The 23,219-nt window shown below is 34.2% G+C and overlaps 1 protein-coding gene across 4 annotated transcripts in view; it reads right to left on the reverse strand.

The window, feature by feature from the left end:
* The window catches only part of LOC143252796 (cell adhesion molecule Dscam1-like), a 114,879-nt gene that overhangs the window by 18,179 nt on the left and 73,481 nt on the right, over positions 1 to 23,219 (reverse strand). For all 4 annotated transcript variants that reach the window (XM_076505511.1, XM_076505509.1, XM_076505510.1 and 1 more), the window contains exons 10-13: positions 20,926 to 21,093; positions 14,625 to 14,695; positions 4,810 to 5,047; positions 2,538 to 2,636 (exon numbers count right to left, since the gene is read on the reverse strand). In XM_076505511.1, coding sequence (XP_076361626.1) covers positions 2,538 to 2,636; positions 4,810 to 5,047; positions 14,625 to 14,695; positions 20,926 to 21,093 — 576 coding nt within the window. The remainder of the gene's footprint in view (positions 1 to 2,537; positions 2,637 to 4,809; positions 5,048 to 14,624; positions 14,696 to 20,925; positions 21,094 to 23,219) is intronic.

The following is a 23,219-nucleotide window of genomic DNA, read 5'->3' on the forward strand; positions in this document are numbered from 1 at the left end:
CAATTTCCACCGGGGTACGCAAGTCGTGTGGCATCGACCACAGTCAGTCTCTTCCAGATTTGTAGGAAAATGATCACTGCTTCGTGAATTATTGTCAACCCTCCATGAAAAATGGGAGAATAGTAAAGGGGAGAAAATTGAGAGATCAATAGTAGTAAAGGACTGACTAGGTGCTTGAAAATAAGTATAAGAACCAGTATTGAAAAGAGATAGGTTGTGATCAGTGAGCATACTCTCTAGAGAGCGACGCCTCCTATCGATATCAACACTTCCGCAGAAGGGATGATGTCCATTAAAGTCCCCCAGGATTTAAAAGGAGATGACAACTGTTCTGATTAATCATATCTCTCTTCAGGCGACAGGTTGAGAGAGTAAACAGTGATGGTACAACCCAAGAAAACAACGGATAGCTACGGCCTCAAAGTGTGTGTCGAGTGGCAAAGAGAGGGTGGGCACATGCTGATCAACCAACAGCGCCACCCCTCCATGCACTCGTCCATCACACAGCCTGTCATATCTGTACAAAGAAAAACGCCGAGAGGTGACTGTATCGGCAGGTTTCAGAAATGTTTCCTGTAAGGAAAGACATACAGGATGATAGGAAGCAATAAGTGTGTTTTCTTAGAGCAAAACCACATCAGGCTATCTGGTGAGCCTACCGAGGGGAATCGAACCCCTGATTTTAGCATTGTAAATCCGGAGACATACCGCTGTACTAGCGGGGGGCACAAGAAGCAATAAGTGTTTTGATGTCATCCAGATTAAAACGTAAACCTCGACTGTTCCGTTGTATCAAGGTGGCCATTTTTATTTATGTGTAGGCGAATTTGATGCAGAACCCTCTTGTTTACGACTACGTCTTTTTTCTTTACTGTCTTTATTCGAGGGAGGTTTACCGACCTCCATGGATCTTGCCCAGGGTCGATTGGGTAGGTCGTTTCTGTTTGAAATGCCTGTACCCGGAACTGAAGGAAATATATCTTAAAATTTGTTGGAATGTATGTAAGGGATAGAGACGGGTGTTGAAGTTGATTTATCAACTTTTTTAACCATGGAGGTGAAAAGATTTTTCATTTGTTTTGAGAACGATTCTTTTGGAGGCACAAAAAGATCTGTCTGCACTCCCACTGTAGTAGTGGAATGAAGGGCAGCAGCATACATCCGAGATGAAGTGGTGGACAGCAACTTTCGAGCCTCAGGATAAATAACGTTATGAATCGTTTTCAAACGCTGTACCTCTTTCTCTTCCAACCAATTACGGCAAGAACGAATGTAGGACGTGTGGAAGCCAATGCATTTGACGCAATGAGGGTCCGTTTCACACTCATGGGCATTATGGTCGTCCTAGCCACTGCAACGAACACACGTCAAGGAACCACGACATGACGTCTTCCAGTGACCAAACCGCTGACACTGGAAAAATCGGAGAGGGTTTGGAATGTATGGCCCTACACTGCAATTAATATAACCTCACTGCAGAAACTCCTTGAGTGGAAAAACCAGAGTGAATCTCTGACTCACAGATATTCTTCAAATCCCTCTCAACAATAACTCCTCGTGATGAAAAAATTAATTTTTTGTTTAATGATTTAAGAAAACAGGTATTTCTACTCGGTGTATTATATTCAAGATGGTTTTGATTAATTAATAACTGCTATTTGCAATGATTTTAGGTATGATATAAATAGCTATTTCACAGTTGATCAAAAATTCTTAACAGAAATTACACGAGCAATAATATCAAAAAATCTCTTTTGGAGACTACAGTATATGACATATATATACTTATACGGACCGTTGATGTCTAGAATGACGTTTTCTAGTGCTTACAAACTTCTCCATATTCCACAAATAAAGACCTATTTTATTTTAGATTTTATTCAAATATGAATTTGAAAGTACTTATTAGGCTACTAAAAAGAATTAAAATTTTGTCCTCCGGTGACAAAGTCATGAGTTTGACGATAAATATTTGAGTTCGATTCTGAGGTGAGCAAAGGACAGATTATCATTGCTCAGCTTTGTGCTTGTCATCAACAACAAAAATGTATTTATTTCTTATTATGAATGTTTGTGGGTTGCTTTACCGGCTAATACAGAATAATGTGATAATGCAGATCCGATAGTCAGTGGCTTAACTAATAATGTTTAATCGAAATTTTATCAAAGGAACACAACAGTTACACAAATGAAGTTTTATATAAAAGTCGTCTGGAAAATGGTCTCATTTCATTAAAAGAAGTTGAACGAAAACCAACTATTTGTCAAATACTGTTTAAAACGAGCACGTTTGATGAGTTTTAGCTAACCTTTATTAGGTTCAGGTACGACATTAGGTAAAATAATACGTCACAAATCAAGCTAGTTTGTTAAAACTGCAAATTAAGAATCTCTAACTCTTTGATTAAAATATACCAATTAAAAAAGTAATAAAATAACTTGATGATCCACTTCTGAGTATGCAACTGCTTATTTATAAAAAAAAAAAAATAGACATTGAGTAATCTATAGAACAATCAGTGTTACATCTTACTTACCAACCCTACTTGTACCAAACGTTGTTCGCTGAGACCACTTCAGAGTTATCGATGAGTAAGTTTTAGATAACATTTCCATATCAGGAGCGCTGGGTGGAACTAAAACACAAAATGTTATATTTAAACAATAAGACTTTTATTATATCCTAAAAACAATACTTGCAAGAAGGCATGTTCTGAGAATTTCTTACTTGTATCATCAATTATTAGAGAAGGCTAATAAAACCATTCTCACCATAACCTCAACAAAAGACAAACAATAATGCCAACCAACCTTTATGCAAAAAAAGTCTAGAATAGAGATATAAATACATATTAATAACTAAATGACGAAACACTGTAGTTCATATCAACAGTACGATTTATGTTCGTTGTTAATCATTTCTCAGCTTGTGGAACTGCGCTACTACACCAATGATGCATTGTTCTAGTTCTGACAGTTTGTTTGACAGATACAACAAAATCTAGAATTTTGTAAGCGTATATAAACAATAGACAATTTAGGATTTATAAAAGTTTATTTATATTTATTCCGTTGCGAAAATTCAGGGTGGTAGTTTTCATAAGTTACTTCACAAAATACAACATCATCAATAATATTAATGTTCTATTAACGTGTAAACTCTACCAAGCCCATAATAACCAATGAACTTGAGGAATAAAATGTTTAAATATATGGCTTTGTTGAAGTGGAAACTAGTTGACTGCTCATTACTATTAATACACAATCCATGTGTTTAATGCGTCTTTCTTTGCAGAGAAAGTTTCGAAATAATAACACGCAAGATATTTTTATTAACATCATTTATGAGCTGTTTATTTATATAATTTAACAAAATAATTCATAGTTGAATACAAATTCTTAGATAAATTAATATGGAACAATGAGAGAAGAGATATATTAAGTTAACTAACTTATAAATCACTTAATTCGTGATCACAAGAAACACACTTGAAGTAAAAATATATCTCACGACGGTTGGTATGGCTATTAATACTTTTACATATAAAGCAGAAAACAACGTTTCGACCTTTTCGAAACGTTGTTTTCTGCTTCAATAGTAAAAGTGTTGATACTCATACCAACTGTCCTGAGATATATATATATATATATAAACCACTCAGATGATTTGAGGATTCCCGTGTTGAAAAGCTATAATTTTGTTACACAAATTACCTAGTTATTGTTTGAGAATTGTATTTGCAAATTTTTTCAAAGTATTTTACTTCTGTTAAAGAAGTTGAGAATTAATGCGTCAGGTCATAGATTTTAATATGTTTGTGTGTTTTGGCCCGGCATGGCCAAGCGTGTTAAGGCGTGCGACTCGTAATCTGAGGGTCGCGCCAAACATGCTCGCCCTTTCAGCCGTGGGGGCGTTATAATGTGACGGTCAATCCCACTATTCGTTGGTAAAAGAGTAGCCCAAGAGTTGGCGGTGTGTGGTGATGACTAGCTGCCTTCCCTCTAGTCTTACACTGCTAAATTAGGGACGGCTAACACAGATAGCCCTCGAGTAGCTTTGTGCGAAATTCCAAAACAATTGTTTGTTTTTTATTTAAAACATGGTACTTAATCACCTTGACATATTTAAGCTTCCTATTTGCGATGAAGCCTTTGATGAATTTTCCTTGCTATTCAACAAATTATTTTATTAGTTTAAGAAAGAATCTTCAACCTAAAAGGCCGAGCATGGCTTAGCACTTAACGTGCTGTTCTATGGATAAGCCTGTCCATAATTAGCGTTAGGCAGTTTAAACCGCGGGCGCGTTATAAAGGCGACATTCAAACTCTTCTGTTTGGTCAGAAAAGAGTAGCTTCAGAGTTGATGGAAGGCTTTGTTGATTAGCTTCCTTCTTTCAGTTTAGTAATAAGCAATTAGGGACGCGTAGTGCGGATAGTCTGTATATAACTCTGCCCGAATATCTTAAACAAAAGCAAATCCAAAAGAGAGAGAGTATTAAACAAAGAATAATAGAATCTTTACACAGTTGGCTAAATCTTATAATGGGATATAATTACAAATCTCTAAACCATATAATTAAAAGGCTGTTGGAAAGTTTGAATAATGGTTAAAAGTTCAATTGAAGCAACAGCTGCTTAAGTGAAAAGTACCATGAAATACGTCACTTCATTTTAAATAGGTTACTGAGCAAACACTTTTCAAACAGAATAACAAATGATTTAATTTGTATATATATAAAGCAACAATAAAAAAAAAAACAACCTCAGACCCTATAATGTGTGATATACAATATTACAAGAATAAAATACCATCATCAAGTGTTTTCACTTCTGTTTCATCAGATCGAGGACCTAGACCTTTGTTGTTGAAAGCGTGGATAATTATATGATATATAGTTGACCTCCGTAGGTTTGTCAGGTGAAATTGGCTACGCTTCGCCATATCTTTTACATCCAACGATTTATACATGTACATTGTTTCGTCTGCGGGTCTGTAGCCGATGTAATAGCCAATAATATTTCCGTTCCAATAGTCTTTCCTTGGCGGCTACATAGCATTTAAAAAGTGTGAAAATTAGTAAGTTTGAAAAAACGTATTCTTTAACAATTCCGAGTATACTCAAAGCAATTTCACATTTTTTATTTAATAACATAAATATAATATTACAGTGAAAAAAATCTCAATGAAAGAAAGCTAAAACTTTTTATCATTAACAATAAGTACTCAAGATCAACGTGACAATTAATTTACTTTTATTTCTTATTTTGTTTGCAAAATGAAACCTTGCGCTTTTTACGTTTCGATACTAAGAAGAAATAGTCTTATTCAGATTTTAGGTTTGGTTGGGATTGTTTTGAATTTCGCGCAAAGCTACATGAGGGCTATTTGCGCTAATCGTCTCTAATTTAGCAGTGTAAGACTAGAAGGAAAGCAGCTAGTTATCACCACCCACCAGGAACTCTTGGACCACTTTTTTTACCAACAAATAGTGGGATTGACCGTCACATATAAAGCCTCCACAGCTAAAAGGGCGAGCATGTTTGATGTGACGGGGATTCGAACACGTGACCCTCGGATTACAAACATAAATGTGGAGGTTCGGGGATCGAACCTGGGGCATAGATTTTAGGAACCTATAAAACCGAGGCAAATACATTTACGTTAAAGAGACCACTGTGTATCTTTGTGTTTAAAAACAAATTTATGTTACAGTATGGTGAATAGGTAATCAAGATTAATGAGATATTGGCTAATTTAAGAATAATTAAGTATTGAGTTTCTGTTACTGTTATCTGACTGAAAATATTCCGTACAAAAGATAGAGAAGCGTACTGTAAATTATATTAGAGGATGATAAATTTACTGGTAAATTACTTTAAACTGAACAAGCTTTTGGTTAAATAGAAAAATATATTGAAATCCCATTTCTTGCATAAATCTTCTTAAAAAATCTAAAGTATGTGTGCAATATAATAACATGGCAAATTCATTTCATCCTAAATTTCTTGGCACGAAATATTGAAAATTAACATTGATTAGTTACTCATATTGTTTTATACCTAATTATGAGGATTTTTTTTTTTTTCTGCTAGATATGAATTAAGTACATGTTTTCCAGTATGACAAAACTCATCGTTATTGGAAAAGCGTCCTTTAGCATTTCGCATAACAAATGTGTACAGAGTTATACATTCAAGTTATCTATTCTAGTTAAATCGACAAGCTGGAAAACATACATATTACAGTTTGGGCAAGGTGCTTAGCCACACCATTGGTCGGTGGACGATAAGATGAGGTATGGATTTTAACCAAGTTGAGTTTATTATAGAACTCAACAAACAACAGAGTGTTAAATTTTGTTCCATGATCAGTATGGGTCTTTTTGCTACTATGAGACTAGTTAGTCACTGCAAAGCGAACGCGTTGGCAACTTGTTGTCTAAGCAATGGACAGGTAACTTCAAAATAGCAAAGGAGAACCAAATAATACATCAGCTAGCAATTATGTTAGAACTTATATTGTAAAACTATTTATTGCCAAAATAATTACCAATTACCATGGTTGGTTTAGGAGAATGGTCTAGAAAATTCAGGAATGTTTTCTGGTATGAAGGACTTACAACTTACTGATGGAGGTTTATTCACTGTGGTTAATTATTTTTCTGAGCTACACAGAGAGCACAATTTTTACACTATTGCCATATACCCTTGTGGTTGTGGGGAGTTATCAAGTAGAATCATGTCGGCAAGTTGTCAGTGATGTAAGATACTTTCTATTATTTTTTTCCTATAAATATATTGTGCATTGTTTAGAGAAACTTTATTTTCAGATCTGACAGAAGCACTAGTTGTACCACAGTTTGCCTACTATGCTTAAACATGTTGTGGTGGTCGTACATCACTCCTTTCTTTACAAAACGTCATGTGGTTACATGCTGTGTTTCAGCAGCAGGATCTACACTATTTGTATATTATGTTGTCATGGTTTAGATTTAGGGCTTTTTGTCACCAATATGCTGAGAAGCCAGACATTTTACAAATGGACAAACTCTCATCTGCTATTGAGGAAGTCTGTATTTTGTAAGTTGAAACCAGTCTAAAACTGCCTGAGTTTTTTTTTTAAGATTAGAAGGCATTTTGATGCTACTTGCAATATATTCAAGAAACTGTGCGTGTATCTGTAACAACAAACATTTCCATAGCCTTCGTTTCGAACCTGCTTGTCACAAATATTAAACTAGCGTCTTTTCTACTGTGGCCAAGAACGTAAGAAAGAATACTAGATATCACTGGCATATATTAAACACTATATCTTCCGCAAAATACGTAATGTGAATTTCATTAGCTGCTTAAAAGTAGCTGGTGCATTAAAGGGGCCAAATGACGTTACATAAAATACATACAGTTTTTTTTTGTTTTACAAGTAGAGAGAGCAGTTTTAGTTCTACCTACTTTGTCTAGTTCGACCTGCTAGTAGCCACAGGCAAAATATACAGAACTAATCCAGCAGAATCCATTCAATGCATCAATACATTCATTTATGAGAGGTAATGGAAGCGCTTCCATCGAAGGTACTGTGTCAACATGCCTTAGAACATTTACAGATCCTCAGAGCACCATTCCTCTTACTACAGAAACTGGTGATGAACAAGAACTCAGAATCCACTCCACAGTCATGTGAAAAAGTTAGGACACCATATGAAAGCCTGTGTATTTTTGTAACATTTTTGGATATATAGATATTTAATCTCAATTTCAACAATACTGAGAGATTATAGAAATATAACTAAACAATTAAAACTGAAGAAAAGACTTTTCAAGATCTTCTGAAAATGTAATTCTACAAAAAATGCATATTGTAACTGAGGAAAGTTAGGACACTCTACCTCCTAATAGCTAATTTTACCCCCTTTGGCTGAAATAACTGCAGTGAGATGCTTCTTGTAGCCATCTACCAGTCTCTGACATCGGTCTGAAGAAAGTTTGCCCCACTCCTCAATGCAGAATTCTTTCAGCTGTGAGATGTTTGAGGGGTTTCTTGCATGTACAGCCCGTTTCAAGTCACTCCACAGCATCTCAGTAGGATTAAGATCTGGGCTTTGACTCGGTCATTCCAGGACTCTCCATTTCTTAGTTTTCAGTCAGTCTTTGGTGGATTTACTGGTATGTTTTGGGTCATTGTCGTGTTGCAGGGTCTACTTTCGCTTCAGCTTTAATTTTCTTACAGATGGTCTCACATGATCCTCAAGCACCCTCTGATACACAGTAGAATTCATGGTGGATTCTATGATTGTGAGCTGTCCAGGTCCTGCTGCAGCAAAGCTGCCTCAAACCATGACACTTCCACCTCCATGCTTCACAGTTGGTATGAGGTTATTTTCCTGGAATGCTGTATTTGGTTTACGCCAAACATGTCCTCTGTTCTAGTGTCCAAATAATTCAATTTTGGACTCATCTGTCCAAAGAAAATTAATTGAGAAGTCCTGGTCTTTGTCTACATTCTCTCTGGCAAACTTCAGTCTGGCCTTGATATTTCTCCTAGAGAGCAAAGGTTTCCTCCTTGCACACCTCCCATGCAAGTTAAACTTATGCAGTTTTTTCTGATTGTAGAGGCATGCACTTTCACATCAACAGTAGCCAGAGCCTGCTGTAGGTCCTGTGATGACATGTAAGGGTGTTTGTAGACCTCTTTTAGCATCTTACAGTCTGTTCACGGGGTGAACTTGCTTGGACGACCAGACCTGGGCACGTTGGCAGTTGTTTTGAAAGCCCTTCACCTGTTGACTATTTTCCGGACAGTGGAATGGCTGATTTCAATATACTTTGGGATCATTTTAAATCCCTTGCCAGACTCATAAGCTGCTACAATTTTCTTTCTGAAAGCCTCAGACAGCTCTGTTGCTCTCACCATGGTGCTCACTCTCACTTCAACAGTCAGGAGCACACCAAACTAAATGTCTGAGGTTCAAATAGAGCAAGCCTCATTCCAAATGCTAAGTAACGATCTTCTAATCATGTGCACCTGGTGTGATACACCTGTGTGTAAGTTGAGCCATTTTAAGTGGGAATAAATGTGGGGGTGTCCTAACTTTTTTCTCAGTTAGAATATGCATTTTTGTAGAACTACATTCACAGAAGATCTTGAAAAGTCTTTTCTTCAGTTTTAATTGTTTAGTTATATTTCTATAATCTCTCAATATTGTTAAAATTGAGATTAAATATCTATATATCCAAAAATGTTACAAAAATACACAGGCTTTCATAGGGTGTCCTAACTTTTTCACATAACTGTATCTCAGTATTAGCTATTATCCTCGATGTTCCATGGAATACTGCAGTTGCTTCATAAGTTATGTATCACCTGTATTTATATGATTCTGGATAAGGTTCATTCTTCCTTGGCAACTACTTGTTCTGACAAATATTTTAATAAAATCCGTCAGTAACCTCGAAATGTTCTTTATCCGCACATTTTAGATTCAGCAGACTCAGATATACTGGAAAATTGTGAATTTGTTTTATGTCACATTCATTGTTATTTCCTCACCACCCATCGGTGCTCGCCGAGGGTGGATTTTTCAGTTACGAGACATTACAAAAAGCAGGTGGAATCCCTTAAGGACTAAGGCGTCATTAAACCTAACAGCCAAATCAGTCCCCGTGAGGAAACAAAGTCTGTGTGCTCACGCGACCCTATCGTTTCCTTCCCGCACAGGGCAGAGAACCAGACACGGTTATACCTCGCATCAGCCCAAGCTCCGCGGCTTTGACATCCACTATGGGGTTCGCCAGACACGAGTCTCCAGGTATCTGAAAGAAAAAAGTATTTGCACCTTACTATCATCTAAGTTATTATCTTCACGGTTTTCCTTTTGTAATAAATTTTAATTGAAATGTATCTTTCCCTTGGAGATACAGCTGTTTAAGCAAGTACGGCTTGGTGTTTTGCAGAGAGGAATGACAATTATTACTTGAACCACAGCTGCAGATGGTGATGTTACCTGAGACTATTTGCAATTTACCAGAAAATTCTACCTGTGTATTAGATGCAATTGTAACAATATTATATACATACAATCGTGTAATCCATGGCTTTTATGTGCATTTTTTGCTAACATTCAATGGTTTCACCACAGAAGATGCAGTTCATTTGTTGTGAAGGCGATGTTACCAGATAATATCCGAAGGAAATCTAAAATTAAATGTTGTTATTCGAACTTACATCTGCCATTAGAACTCTCGCATGTTTAGTGCATAGTCAAATCTCCCTATTCATTATAAATCGATTACCATTTTAAATAATTTGTGGAGAAATGGTTTACATCATGATGACTGATACAAATGTGGGATGAAGTAAGTAACGTTTTAGCTAATCCAGTATTAACTGTAACTTCTCTCGTGTTTGTGTTGTTTCACCAAACTTATTCCAATATATGCCACACCTATTCAAAACACCCGAAGAAACAGAAAGATAGATATTTTACCAAGCTCAATTTGCAGACATAATCCAGGACTTTCTAGTTTAAATTAATAGATACAACAGTGTTTGCTGCCTGGTTTCCATCTCTATACTCTTGTTAATTATTTGGCCTGTACTCAGTGAAAGAAAAGACACACCCTAAAAATAACCGAATTGGTACTTCTCCATATATATCTTAAGTTAGCATGACAAGGTTCACGATACCTTCGTCTTTCAGCTTGTAGCTGCTTATGCTGAATGTAATTGCCATACTAAACATGCTGATGTGGTATTATCTGTTGCAGCTTTCCATAATGTGGAGTTACAATACTCGGTGCTGTTTCCAACATCGGTTTCTTTCGATTAAGTAATTTGGTTGAAGTTACGATTTCATACTGTACTGAAAGCAGCTTTACTCAGAGATGTAATATCGCTAACACCTTCGTGATGGTGCAAGGAATTACCAGGGAGTCCCTCCACAAATTTATCAACCAGAATATCCTCACCTTCCTCAAGGGTACTATTTACAATGTAAGGGTTGCGGCTTATTGGTGTGTACAGGTAGGTTTCCTTGGAGCTAAAAACTAAATTCTGTCCTATAGATGAATCTATATTTTCTGTGTCGAATTAATGACCCAAATCTGTACAGTGGGCCCAAGATACAGAGATAATTTAATTCCAGGTATTCTATGACATTTAGTACCAGACCCTCTAAACTAAATATGTGATATAAAAGGGATTACTTAAACAAAATAAAATTCATGCTTACATGGCCCATGTCAATGAAGTTTTACTCTTTCCTTCATTCTATGGTAATTTTTCATTATTAACATTTGCGTATAACAATGTAATTTTTACTATTTAATATCTAAGTAGTCTCGAAGTCCAGGAAGGGTTTATAGATCGACGACTTTTCACAGAATATATTTATTAACAGGATTCTGTAAATCGTTGGAAGCAAATGTTAACCCGTGACAAATACTGTAATATTAGTTGCTGTATAGATTTGTGTTTATGAATAGTTTCTGTTATGTATTTAAATACTTGTTTTTGCCAATACAGAACACTGGAAGCAAATGGAAGCACAGGAGCATTCAGACCGATTAAATCATGAACAAACTTTTAGAAAAATTCATTTTATGCCATAAACACTTTTATATATTTTTTTTTTTTTTACACATTTTTATTTTCAAAATGTAATATTCTGTTGTTAGATTTTCATTTATTGTTTGAAATATTATGGGGTCAATTTTTTTTTCAATTTTACAATGCTAGTAAATGGAGACAGCTGTGACCTGGTGCCTAATATATTGTACTGTGAATCTGAGAGTTTATGGGTCGCTTACCGTTTAGAATCCTACTATGTACTTTGAAGTTGTGTATGCTTTATAAGTGATGAGAAAATCCTGTTATTCAATTATAATAGCTCACAAATTGATAACACTATGTAACACAATTTTTTTCCTGGATAGTATGTGTTATTTCTTAATTGCTTATGTTGTAAAAGTACAGAAAATGGCCATTATTCCCTTCAAACTTTGCTTTTGTGACCTGGATAATGAAATTTAGAAATTAACCCATTTTCTATGTAAAAACGGGCAAATATGCATATTTTTCATTTACATAAAGTCTGAATAAAATAACATATGAATCAAGATTTACATGTATTTATACTAAAGTTATACAAAAATATTTAGAATAGTTTTTCGAGATTTGCGACTGTAATGTAATCACTTTCACGTATCAGCCCCCAAATGTAGTATCCCATCATGTTTTCGTTATACGCTCCCAGGTCACAAAAGCAAAGTTTGAAGAGAAATATAGGTCTTTTCCATTTACTTTAGGCATAAGCAATTGGAAAACAACACTTTCTGCCCAGGAACAAGAAAAAGTAAAAATTTTGTTACATGGTGTAATAGGTGCTGTGGGCTACTTGGCTTTTTTCTAGTATACCAATTTAAAATTAGGGACAGCTAACGCAAAACAACTTTTTTTTTGTGGCTTTACAAAAAATATTTAAAAGAAACAAAAAATCTACTAAGCGTAAAATCGAGGGTCGCAATTTCGAATTCCGTTTACGAACATTTCGTTCTTTCAGTCGTAGGGACGTTAATGCGTGATGATCACTCCAACTATTTGCTGACAAAAAGCACTCCAAGAGTTGTGACGAGTGGTGTCGATTAGCGGCATCCACTCTAGTCTATCATTGCTAAATTGGGGGCATCTGTCGCAGGTAACCCTCGTGTAGTTTGTATGAAACTTATCAAAAACAAAATGTACTTTTTGTAAGTTTCTAAAGACCAATTAGACAGTAACTTTGCTTTTACACGTTTCGTTCTCATTACAAATAATAGTTTATTTTGATAAATGAATCATGATATTAATTCCTTAGTTTTCGTTTCAATTACTGTTTGCCTGCTAATGACTCAGATGCTTAAATGGAAAAAAAAGTAAAATTACATCTAGAGTAAAACATCTCGATTGTTGCGAGAGTCATGTGATATTATAGAAAATACAAAATACTGCTTGTTCAGGCATTGTGCCTAATACCAGTATTAGAGAATATGTGATATTATAGAAATGGATACTTGACACAGTAGAAAATTCATACTGCTTGTTCAGGCATTAATTGTGCCTAATACCAGTATTATCCCTCTTATTGATATGAATATCTGTATAGTAAGCTGAATAAATAATTTAGGATGAGCTAATATAAAAATAGATGAGAGTTAATAATAATAAAAAGCTGATAAGTGAGAAAATTCAGCATCAGACCTGGTTACTGAATGCATCAAAGCCTGTTTGCGAGATCAGATAGGCAAGTACGATAGGCTAGTTTGAGACACAGTTCCACTTCTTTAAAGTGTAAAGAGTCAACTAGTATTCGGATATTCAATACATATAATTATCAATCATTAATTTATCAGTTTTGTTGAGTATATGGTGTCAACTTTAGCAGAAGAGAAATAATATATAAGATATACTATATTCTATTCCACACTGAAATATAATATAACAGCATTTAACTACAAACTTGGCCAAAATGTTCGAGTACTGTTCTGTCATTATGTTGTTGTGCCTACATGTATAGCGTAGTTATTGAGTAAATGCCCGAGTAATAACAGTGAAGGTAGCGTATGATTTGACAAACACGAACGTATTGTTATTATGGCCTGTTCAAGTTATTTTGAACATTTTTTCGTCAATACACATGCACACAGACATACCTACAATTTTTCTTGTCCTTAATAAAATAGTAGAGAGTTTAGTTCTATCAATAATTAATGCCACTTTTTAGATGAGTTTCACTAATATTGCAGATATTAAAGGAATCGCCCCGGCATGGCCGGATGGTTAAGGCGTTCGACTCGTAATCTGAGGGTCGTGGGCTCGATTCTCCGTCACACCAAATATGCTCGCCATTTCAGCCATGGGGCGTTATAATGTTACGGTCAATCCCACTATTTGTTGGGAAAAGAGCAGACCAAGAGTTGGCGGTGGGTGATGATGACTAGTTGCCTTACCTCTAGTCTTATACTACTAAATTACGACGGTTAGCGCGGATAGCTCTCGTGTAGCTTTGTGCGAAATTCAAAAACAAACAATTAAGGGTATTCAAATGTAAAATAAAATGATTTGCTTAAAACTAAATGTTTCTGAAGCTTGTAGTCCTTAATAGTAACTTAAATCAACAGTTGAAAGCGTGTTCTTGTGGTATCAGCTGTGTCACCTCCATGCATATACTAAAATAGTATTATCTCATTTTGTATACAACGATAATAGCTATTTTATTAAAAATCAACCTGAGTTATTACATAGTGCACGAATATTGGAAATACATACAAAACAATTTAAATGCATTGTTCTTAAAAAGAAACGCAAATATTCGGTAACAGTACACATTCGAGGCTAACAATACTACCTTTTCGTTTTCTTTATACCATTTTCTTTAAGCACTATTTATGTTATATTTTAACTCCCTTTATTGTTTTTACTGACCTTAAAATATATTATTATGTTATTATAGAACTTTCGGAAAGCACAATTACAAAGAACAAGTAAAAATAAATAATATGTGAACAAGTTACTTAAATGTAATTGTTTAAATCAATTACTTAACTTTTTAAAGCATATTTAGTTTGTAGCCAAGAACGTATAGCCTTACCTTCCATACTACTTTAATTGAGTTAGGCCCAGTTGCTTGTGCTCTGACGTCTTGTGGTGGACCACTCGGAACTGTTTAGTTACGTAATTTTAAAACACCTTATTACAATAGGATATCAATTTTAAAATATAACACAATATAATCTATTAAATATTTAACATTTTATTGCAAGAAATGCCATTAAAATGTAATCAAAACGTAAATGAACAACTTGAGATAAACTGAGAAATAGATCTTTATTAATTATCACAGATTAAAAATAAAGGCAAGACAACAATTTCTTATTAAAATGAAAAATACTACCATAGGCTCTAATTTACTTCTTTAGGCGATAAACTAAACTTTTTTGACAATAATAAGTTGTCATGTTTCATATGGCAGATTTTCGATTGTCAGCAAAGATGGTTTGCTAATTGTTTTTTCAGATTTTGAGTAATCTTATACACAAGAGAAATGAATAAATTTAATCAAGTAAATGAACAACTTGAGATAAACTGAGAAATAGATCTTTATTAATTCTCACAGATTAAAAATAAAGGCAAGACAACAATTTCTTATTAAAGTGAAAAATACTACCATAGGCTCTAATTTAAGGCGATAAACTAAACTTTTTTGACAATAATAAGTTGTCATGTTTCATATGGCAGATTTTCGATTGTCAGCAAAGATGGTTTGCTAATTGTTTTTTCAGATTTTGAGTAATCTTATACACAAGAGAAATGAATAAATTTAATCACATTTGAGAAAACCAAAGAACGTGGTGCAGAGTTACAGTTACAAAGTTACAATTCTTAATAGTTTTGATGCAAAGAGTTCCCTTGTAGCTGAAACAAAAAATGTCTACATTTACTCTTAGTTGTGAAGTATTCACGTGAGAGTTGTAAAAAATGAAGACTCGCGGCAGTGAATCGAACGGCCAAGTAAAAAAATAAGCACCCTTTGCCTAAAATGCTGTCACTACTGAGGATCTTTTCAACACGACGTGATGATGCACAAAACTGGCCTCTCTGAAAATTATCTATAGTAATAGCTACACGTTGTATAGTTGAGACTGTAGGCCAGCAAGCCATAGTCAAAGTTCATGAAGACTGGTTTATTTATTTTAGAACACAACTGAAAACATGAATTATTCTGCTCTGCTCTGTTGTTACAATATAATATGAGATGAATAAAAAAAAGTACCACTGTACTTTCTTTATGACTGAACTAACAATCACACATATTTTACGCGAATTTATAGCCTGACTGAGGCCTAGAACTTTCTATACACATTGTAATTGATGTAATAATACTTGATCAATACGAGAATACGTAAAAGGCTCTATCAACATAATGCAGTAACAAAATAAGCGCTAATTCGTAATAATTGATCTACACAATGTATGATTCTATGCAATTAGGTAAACAAACTCGCGATAAACTGCTTCTAAGAATATTTAAATCTAACTCGCATGCGATACTAAGACTATCTAAATAATAATACTTGCATTAAACGTGAATTGTCGTGTTTATTTAACAATACCACGCCCCTTTGTAAAAATTTTAAACCGTTCACTCTAATGGGTGGAATTTAGATTGGCTTTCGGAGAAAACACGTGGCTTGCGAGTTTTAATTGTTTGTTGACACTCGTACTTTTTGTATATGCTAAAAGATTTGATTATAAGTTTAATTCACAAGTTTATTTTCCATACACATAAGCCTATATACTCGTACGTACTGTAGCCAGAATTGTTCAAATTTTGACTGTTACTCTGTATCGAGGTGAAGTATTTACTTGTGTGTGCCTAGTGCTAATATTATCGAAGATTGTTTGTTGTTAAAAACAGGTGTAACAAAGGTATATATGTACAGCATACATAGTTAGCGATATATGTATTAAAATATGTATTTGCAGCTGTCTATAATGGGCGGATGATTTTTGTTGAACAATGGTGGGTTACTATTTGAAGCTTTAGAATTTTCTTAAACTCTGGTACTTGCGAGTACGATGATATGACTGCTAATTATTATTGTATATCATTCATATGCTGAAGTACTTGGAATATTATAGCAGTGAGTACTTTTTTGAAGATGTTATTTTTTATTGTTTCTCCCCTGCTGTGGCAACATAGGGAGTACCCTGGCCCAGGTACTTTTACAGTTTGTCATAATTGCGAAAATAATACGCGTGTTAAAAAGTCGGTATACTCATGTGGAAAAGTTGTTCGAAAAAGTATTAAGCATTAACAAAAGCATTCTAGGTTGTAACTAGAATGAGGATGGTTGCAGTAAAAATATTACTTCCCAATCACATGATCAGCAAGGTGAGTGTTCAACTTTTCATCTCTCTTTGCTCTTGTAACAGACCTCTGGAATAGGTTCTTCATACTATCTAAGCGTGAAACATCTATTCCAGAGAGGGCTATTTGTACTTTTGTACAGCATACATAGTTATAAAGAGGTAGTTAGCAAGATATAGTTGATATGCATAAGGTGTATTAGGCTCAGTGCAATTTGAAAGAAACCAATCAATGGTATCACAGCATTAGTGTACCGACATCAGCATCAAGGTTAAGATTAAACCGAAGAATATCTGACTTTGTCATCATAGCATCCAACATTGATACTAGTGAAGCAAAAACTGCTGTAGACTAGGAGAATGGTGCTCTAGAACATTAGGAGAAACTTTCTAACAGAAAATTCATGGTCAAAAGAAATGCAAAAGAAGAGGAAGTAAAGGTGCATCATAACTATACTATACAGAAACTACCCTAGGATTACGCTACAGGTATTTAAGTATATTGTGTTTCCCAGACCTTTCCCCATATTGTAACAGTGGATATCATCAATCAAGGAAGTGCACCTAGGCAATTCAGACTATGATGAAACTATGCTGCAGTTAGACATTACTAACTATAAATTAAATATGCAATTTCTGTTCTATTATCTTCATCATGCCACCATGTGTCAGGTAAATAGTTGGATATTTCACAAATTAATATTTATTCTTTGTATGACATGTTGGTGGATGGATGGTATTTAGAAATGTTAGAAAATGAAAAGCTTGAAAGGGATTTTACCAGTGTATTTTCTTACTTACGAAACAGTCAGCAGTAGTGAGCACGACCACCAAATAACGCGAATCCAACGTTTCTGCATTATGATCCAGCTACCTGCTTTTTATTTTTTACTTTGAATCCTGATGAATGTGGGGTAAACTGGGTGTATGTCCATGCAAATTTACTCCTTTTGAAACGGATCATCTATTCATTGTTTGATATTCAATTCAGTTTCTGGTATTATTGATAGCAAGTTTAAAGAGATCTTAGAATTCTTTATATCAAATTACGCTCCTATTGTCACAACCACCCACTACTTTTGAAAATGAGAATATCTAGGATATAAATTACAACTTTTACAACTGCAGCTTTGGATAGGTAGTGCTCCTATGAGTGTAGAAAATACAGATGTAGAAATTGTCGTATTTCTTTTGAAATATATTACTTACCATATTCCAGACAAAAAGCTTTTGCCCAGTACTGCACGAAAGAGCATTACGATATGATTATGTTTATGTTGGCTCGAACCAAAAAGTGACCAAATGACAACATAATACAATATATATGCAAAAACGGCTCGTTTGGGTTGAGAAAATATTTTACATAGAAGAGCGAACAACGTTTCGACCTTCTTCGGTCATCGTCAGGTTCACGAAGAAAGAGGTAACTGACCGGAAGCTGACCACATGTTTGAAAGGGGTTGTGTAACTGAGTGTCGGAATGTAGAGGGCTGTGTTAGATGTTTGAATATATAATTTTATTTATTTTATTATATTAATATAGGTATAAAGGCGTTCCTTTATATTGGTTTATTTTGGGTTTAAGTTGTTGTATAAGTAAGGCTTCTTTAATTTTGCGTTTGTTTATGTTTGTTTCTTTATTTAGTATTTGAGTGTTTTCTATGGTTATGTTGTGTTTATTTGACTTGCAGTGTTCGAAAACGTGTGAAGGTGACTTTTTATGTTCTTTGAATCTGGTTTCCATTTTTCTACTTGTTTCTCCAATATAGAAGTCGTGGCAGTTATCACATTGTATTTTGTAAATAATGTTGGTGTGGTGTTTGTCAGTGTAGTTTTACATAGTATAGACCTCAGTTTTGTGCCTGGTTTTTGAATAAATTTGGTATTAACTGGAATGTCATATTTTGTTACTAATTTTGCCAAATGTTGGTTATTTGTTTGCTCATGTTAGGAATATATGGTATACAGCAGTATATGGTTTCGTGATTTTTTGATTCGTGAGATATATTTACTTTAGTTGGTTGATTTTGCTTTCTGTCTAGGTGTGTGCGTATAATGTTTTCTACGGTTTGTGGGGGAAACTTATTGATGTTGATGAAGTATTGTTTTATTTTGTCTAATTCATCGTTAATTTTATCTGGTGAGCATAGTTTTATGGCTGTGTTTATTTGGTTTCTTAGTATGTTGAGTTTTTGTTTTGTTTCATGTGCTGAGTCCCAAGGAATGTATAGTCCAGTATGGGTGATTTTTCGGTGGATTTCTGTTTTGAATTGTGTGTCGGTTCTTGTAATTTTGAGGTTAAGAAATGATATTTGATTGCTTTTTCCTGTTCACATGTGAAGTTAATGTTGGGATGTATAGAGTTAATGTGATTGAAAAAATTAAGTATGTGTTCTGTAGATTTGAATCCCGCAACCGTGTCATCTACATATCTGTACCAGTATAGTGGTGGATGTAATGCTGTGTTAATTGCTTGTGTTTTCAACTTGTGTCATAAAAATATTGGCTAGAACTGGTGATACTGGGTTGCCCATGCTTAGGCCATTTGTTTGTATATAGTTTTGGTTGTTGAACATGAAGTTTGTCTTTATCGTAGTGAATTCTATTAGGGTTGCTAACTGGTTACTGGGAATTTCTATGGTTGGGTTAGGGTCTTGGATATAGAGTTCTAAGGCTATCTTGCAGGCTTCAATGGTTGGAACTTCTGTAAAGAGGGATATAACATCGAATCTGGCCATTAAGGCTTTATGATTAAGTTGATTTAGATTAGACTTGAAATTAAAAGAGTCTTTGATGAATGAGCTGGCTGATGTTGCATACTTGGAGAATGCCCATGCTATGTATTTACCAAGATTGTAATTAAACGATTCATATGTGGACATTATTGGTCGTAATTGACAATCTGGTTTATGAGGTTTGGGGATGCCGTATATTTGTGGTGTGCGTGAGTCGGTTTTACGTAGGTAGGAATAAAGTGTTTGTGAAATTGTGTTGGCTTTTTTCATTTGTAGTAGTAATTTGTTCAGATGCGTCTCGTGTGTCTTTGTTGGATTTGTGTGTATTGGTTTAAATTTGTTCGTGTCTGATAGGATGTTATTCATTTTTTGGATTTTTTCTTGGCCGTCCCCTTTTTTACAGCCAAAAGATGGTTTTGGTATTGATTTTGTTAATATTAAGCATAAAGCTACGCAATGGGTTGCCCATGCTCTATCATCTAGATATATTGAAACCCGAGTTGATCGTCGTTTGTTGGAAAATTTACGTTTTTGGAATAGTATAATTTGACAGAATGACTTTATATATACAATTCACTAGTAATATCAATCAGTATGTCGTTAATAGGAATTGTGTTGTTGTACCATTGTTCATGTTTTATGACAAAAACCTACTCCAGTTCATAGTTTACTCAGAACAGATCTATTTTAGAGTTCATGGTCATAAATCTGGTTAGTAATATTAAACAATAAGAGAAGATAAAATAATATTTTCAATTAGAAATACTTTATCTAAAATATTTTGATATCAGCATTTCATATTCTCACAAAAAATGCCATAATAGCAAACAGTTTACGATTACAAGAAATATAATTAAAAGATCGTGCTGAGAATGTATATTGATTAAGACAGTTGACAATTAATTGGAGTTAAAACTGACACATGGCCCGGCATGGCCTAGCGCGTTAAGGCGTGCGCTTCGTAATCTGAGGGTCGCAGGTTCGCGCCCGAGTAGCGCCAAACATGCTCGCCCTCCCAGCCGTGGGGGCGTTATAATGTGACGATCAATCCCACTATTCTTTGATAAAAGAGTAGCCCAAGAGTTGGCGGTGGGTGGTGATGACTACCCTTCCCTCTAGTCTTACACTGCTAAATTAGGGACGACTAGCACAGATAGCCCTCGAGTAGCTTTGTGCGAAATTCCAAAAAACAAACAAACAATAAAGCTGACACAAACACTGAATATTCATGCAATTTAATTTATTTTGTTCTATTTCTTTTTGGGCTAAATATAAAATATGTCTCACCTTCCTCTTCAGTTTTTACTGCAATCCATTCACTTTGAATGCCCCAAGAAACTGAATTCTGGGCAGTAATACTAATTAGATAAGTGGTTGCTGGTTCTAGATCACTAAGAACAGCTACACGGTGAGATCCGTCAACACTAATGTTACTGATCGATCTCTGCTGTTCCCCTACGGATATTAAATACATAGTTAAAAGTAACTAAAGTAATCGGATAAAGTACAAAACTAACTATATACAGATATAATCAGTGAAAAATATTTCGCAATTGACATGCTAACCATTTAAACTATGGTAATTACCTCTCTCTATGTCTGCGAATCCATTTCTCCATCCTTTTATAATCAAAACTCTGTTTATTAATAAATTAATTTAAATTTTAAATAATTTGGTATTTGCACTAATAGTAAAAATGAATCAAGATTTTTCTTATTAAAAATACAATATTAGATTACAGATTTATACATGCGACTAATTTTAAACACAAGTTAATTTTGTTGTGTCAAGCTCTCAAAAATTACAAAACAAAACAAAAGAAAATTTATTTTGATCTCTATAATACTAAAATATTTTCATCAAATGCCTGGGATATTTGGTTTCTTAATAATTTATTTTACTGACTAATTACTCAGTAAACCATGGAATCAATTATGAAGAAAACACTACAACGTTTATTTTTGTAATTTATCATGTGAAAATAATACTTAAACATCAGATTAAACATAATTTATATGATTCTCTAAATTATGATTTCTTGTCGCTAAGGGCGTGTTTACCTGATATTACTTTACGTAAATTATGACTGTGATTTTAATTTACTCTGTTTACATAATCCCAAATTTTGCGTCTCCTTTAGTACATTGATTTGATTTTTTAGCAGTCCTTGCTGGCATATTAATAATTCTCTCAGACACTGTCCTTTCAGTTAGTTTAACTCACTGTATATGATTAGTAACACTAGATTTGTTGAAATAAACTCAGTAAGTTCATAATACCACGGGTTATTAGTCACTGTAACACAGCTTACTTTGATAATGTCAAACCAAGCACATAGAAAAAAACTATGGAAAATTCGAATGTGTAGGTGATATCAAAATGCCAAATTTGCAGTTTCAAATATTCCGTTAACAGATAGAAGCACCTAATAAATTAAACTGATTTTATTCTCTGGCATCCCAAGTAGCGAAATAAACAATTTAAATGTGTATGCAGCGTTTAATGAATTATTTGTGTTTAAATATAAATGTTAAAACTTTTATAAACCAGTGACTGGTTATGCTTTAAAAACAAAGTCAGCATAAAAAATAAATTAAGGTTAAATTGAAAAATAAGAAAAATTGTCAGAATAAATAAATTTAGTAATTGATAGTAAATAAGGTTATGGAAGTATTAATTAAATTAACCCACTTAAGAATTTTATTTTTTAAATACAACAGTTTTCAGCTTTAAGACTACATTAGACGGTATCTATACAGATATCAATGTTCAGAATACCTAAATGCTTTAAAGATTATATCGATACATCTAACATCTTCAACGATGTATAATTATTAGGTAACTTATGTTAAATTCATTTAATATACATGCGCACTATAATCTATTATAAAATTTAGCCTGTTGTGATGAAAAGAGCTGGAATTCTATAGTATGATGCTCAGAGTAGACGTCTCTCTTGCTTTATGTGCACTCTACTTCTTAGTTCAGTTCAATTATTAATTTATTAAAACTATAATGGGATAAACAACTATTTATCTTCAAAAATATAAGAAACAGCTAATCTGATTAAAAGCTTTATTTTCACAGTGACCCAGCATGACCAAGTGATTAGGGTGCTCGAATCGCAATTTGAGAATCGTGGGTTTGAATGGAGGCGTTATACTGTTACGATCAATTCCATTATTTATTACCGAAAATAGTTCAAGATTTAACGATGGGTGGTGCTGACTAGTTGTCTTTCTTCTTGTCTTATATTGTCTTATATTGCTAAATTAAGCAGTCATGACTAGATAACCGTTCGTATAAATTTAGACCGATCCACTATAGAAGATGTGGGGAGGATAATTGTATCATATTTTATTATGGAGGTCATGTATCTAAATTTCTAGGATAGCAAAACTGTATATAAGGAAAAGCTGTATATAAAAGCTGACAGCAGTTTTCTCCATTGGTAGGTCAGGTGATGTCTTGAACATACCTTACTTTTTAATGGAAATGACTAGTCAAGTGTTAGCGTTAGTAACTCTGAGTAATCGGTACGTCACCGAGATAACTAAAGTAACATGAGCATTAATCAGTC

Source organism: Tachypleus tridentatus, chromosome 6, assembly GCF_004210375.1.
Source record: "Tachypleus tridentatus isolate NWPU-2018 chromosome 6, ASM421037v1, whole genome shotgun sequence".
In the NCBI taxonomy this organism is placed as follows: domain Eukaryota; kingdom Metazoa; phylum Arthropoda; class Merostomata; order Xiphosura; family Limulidae; genus Tachypleus; species Tachypleus tridentatus.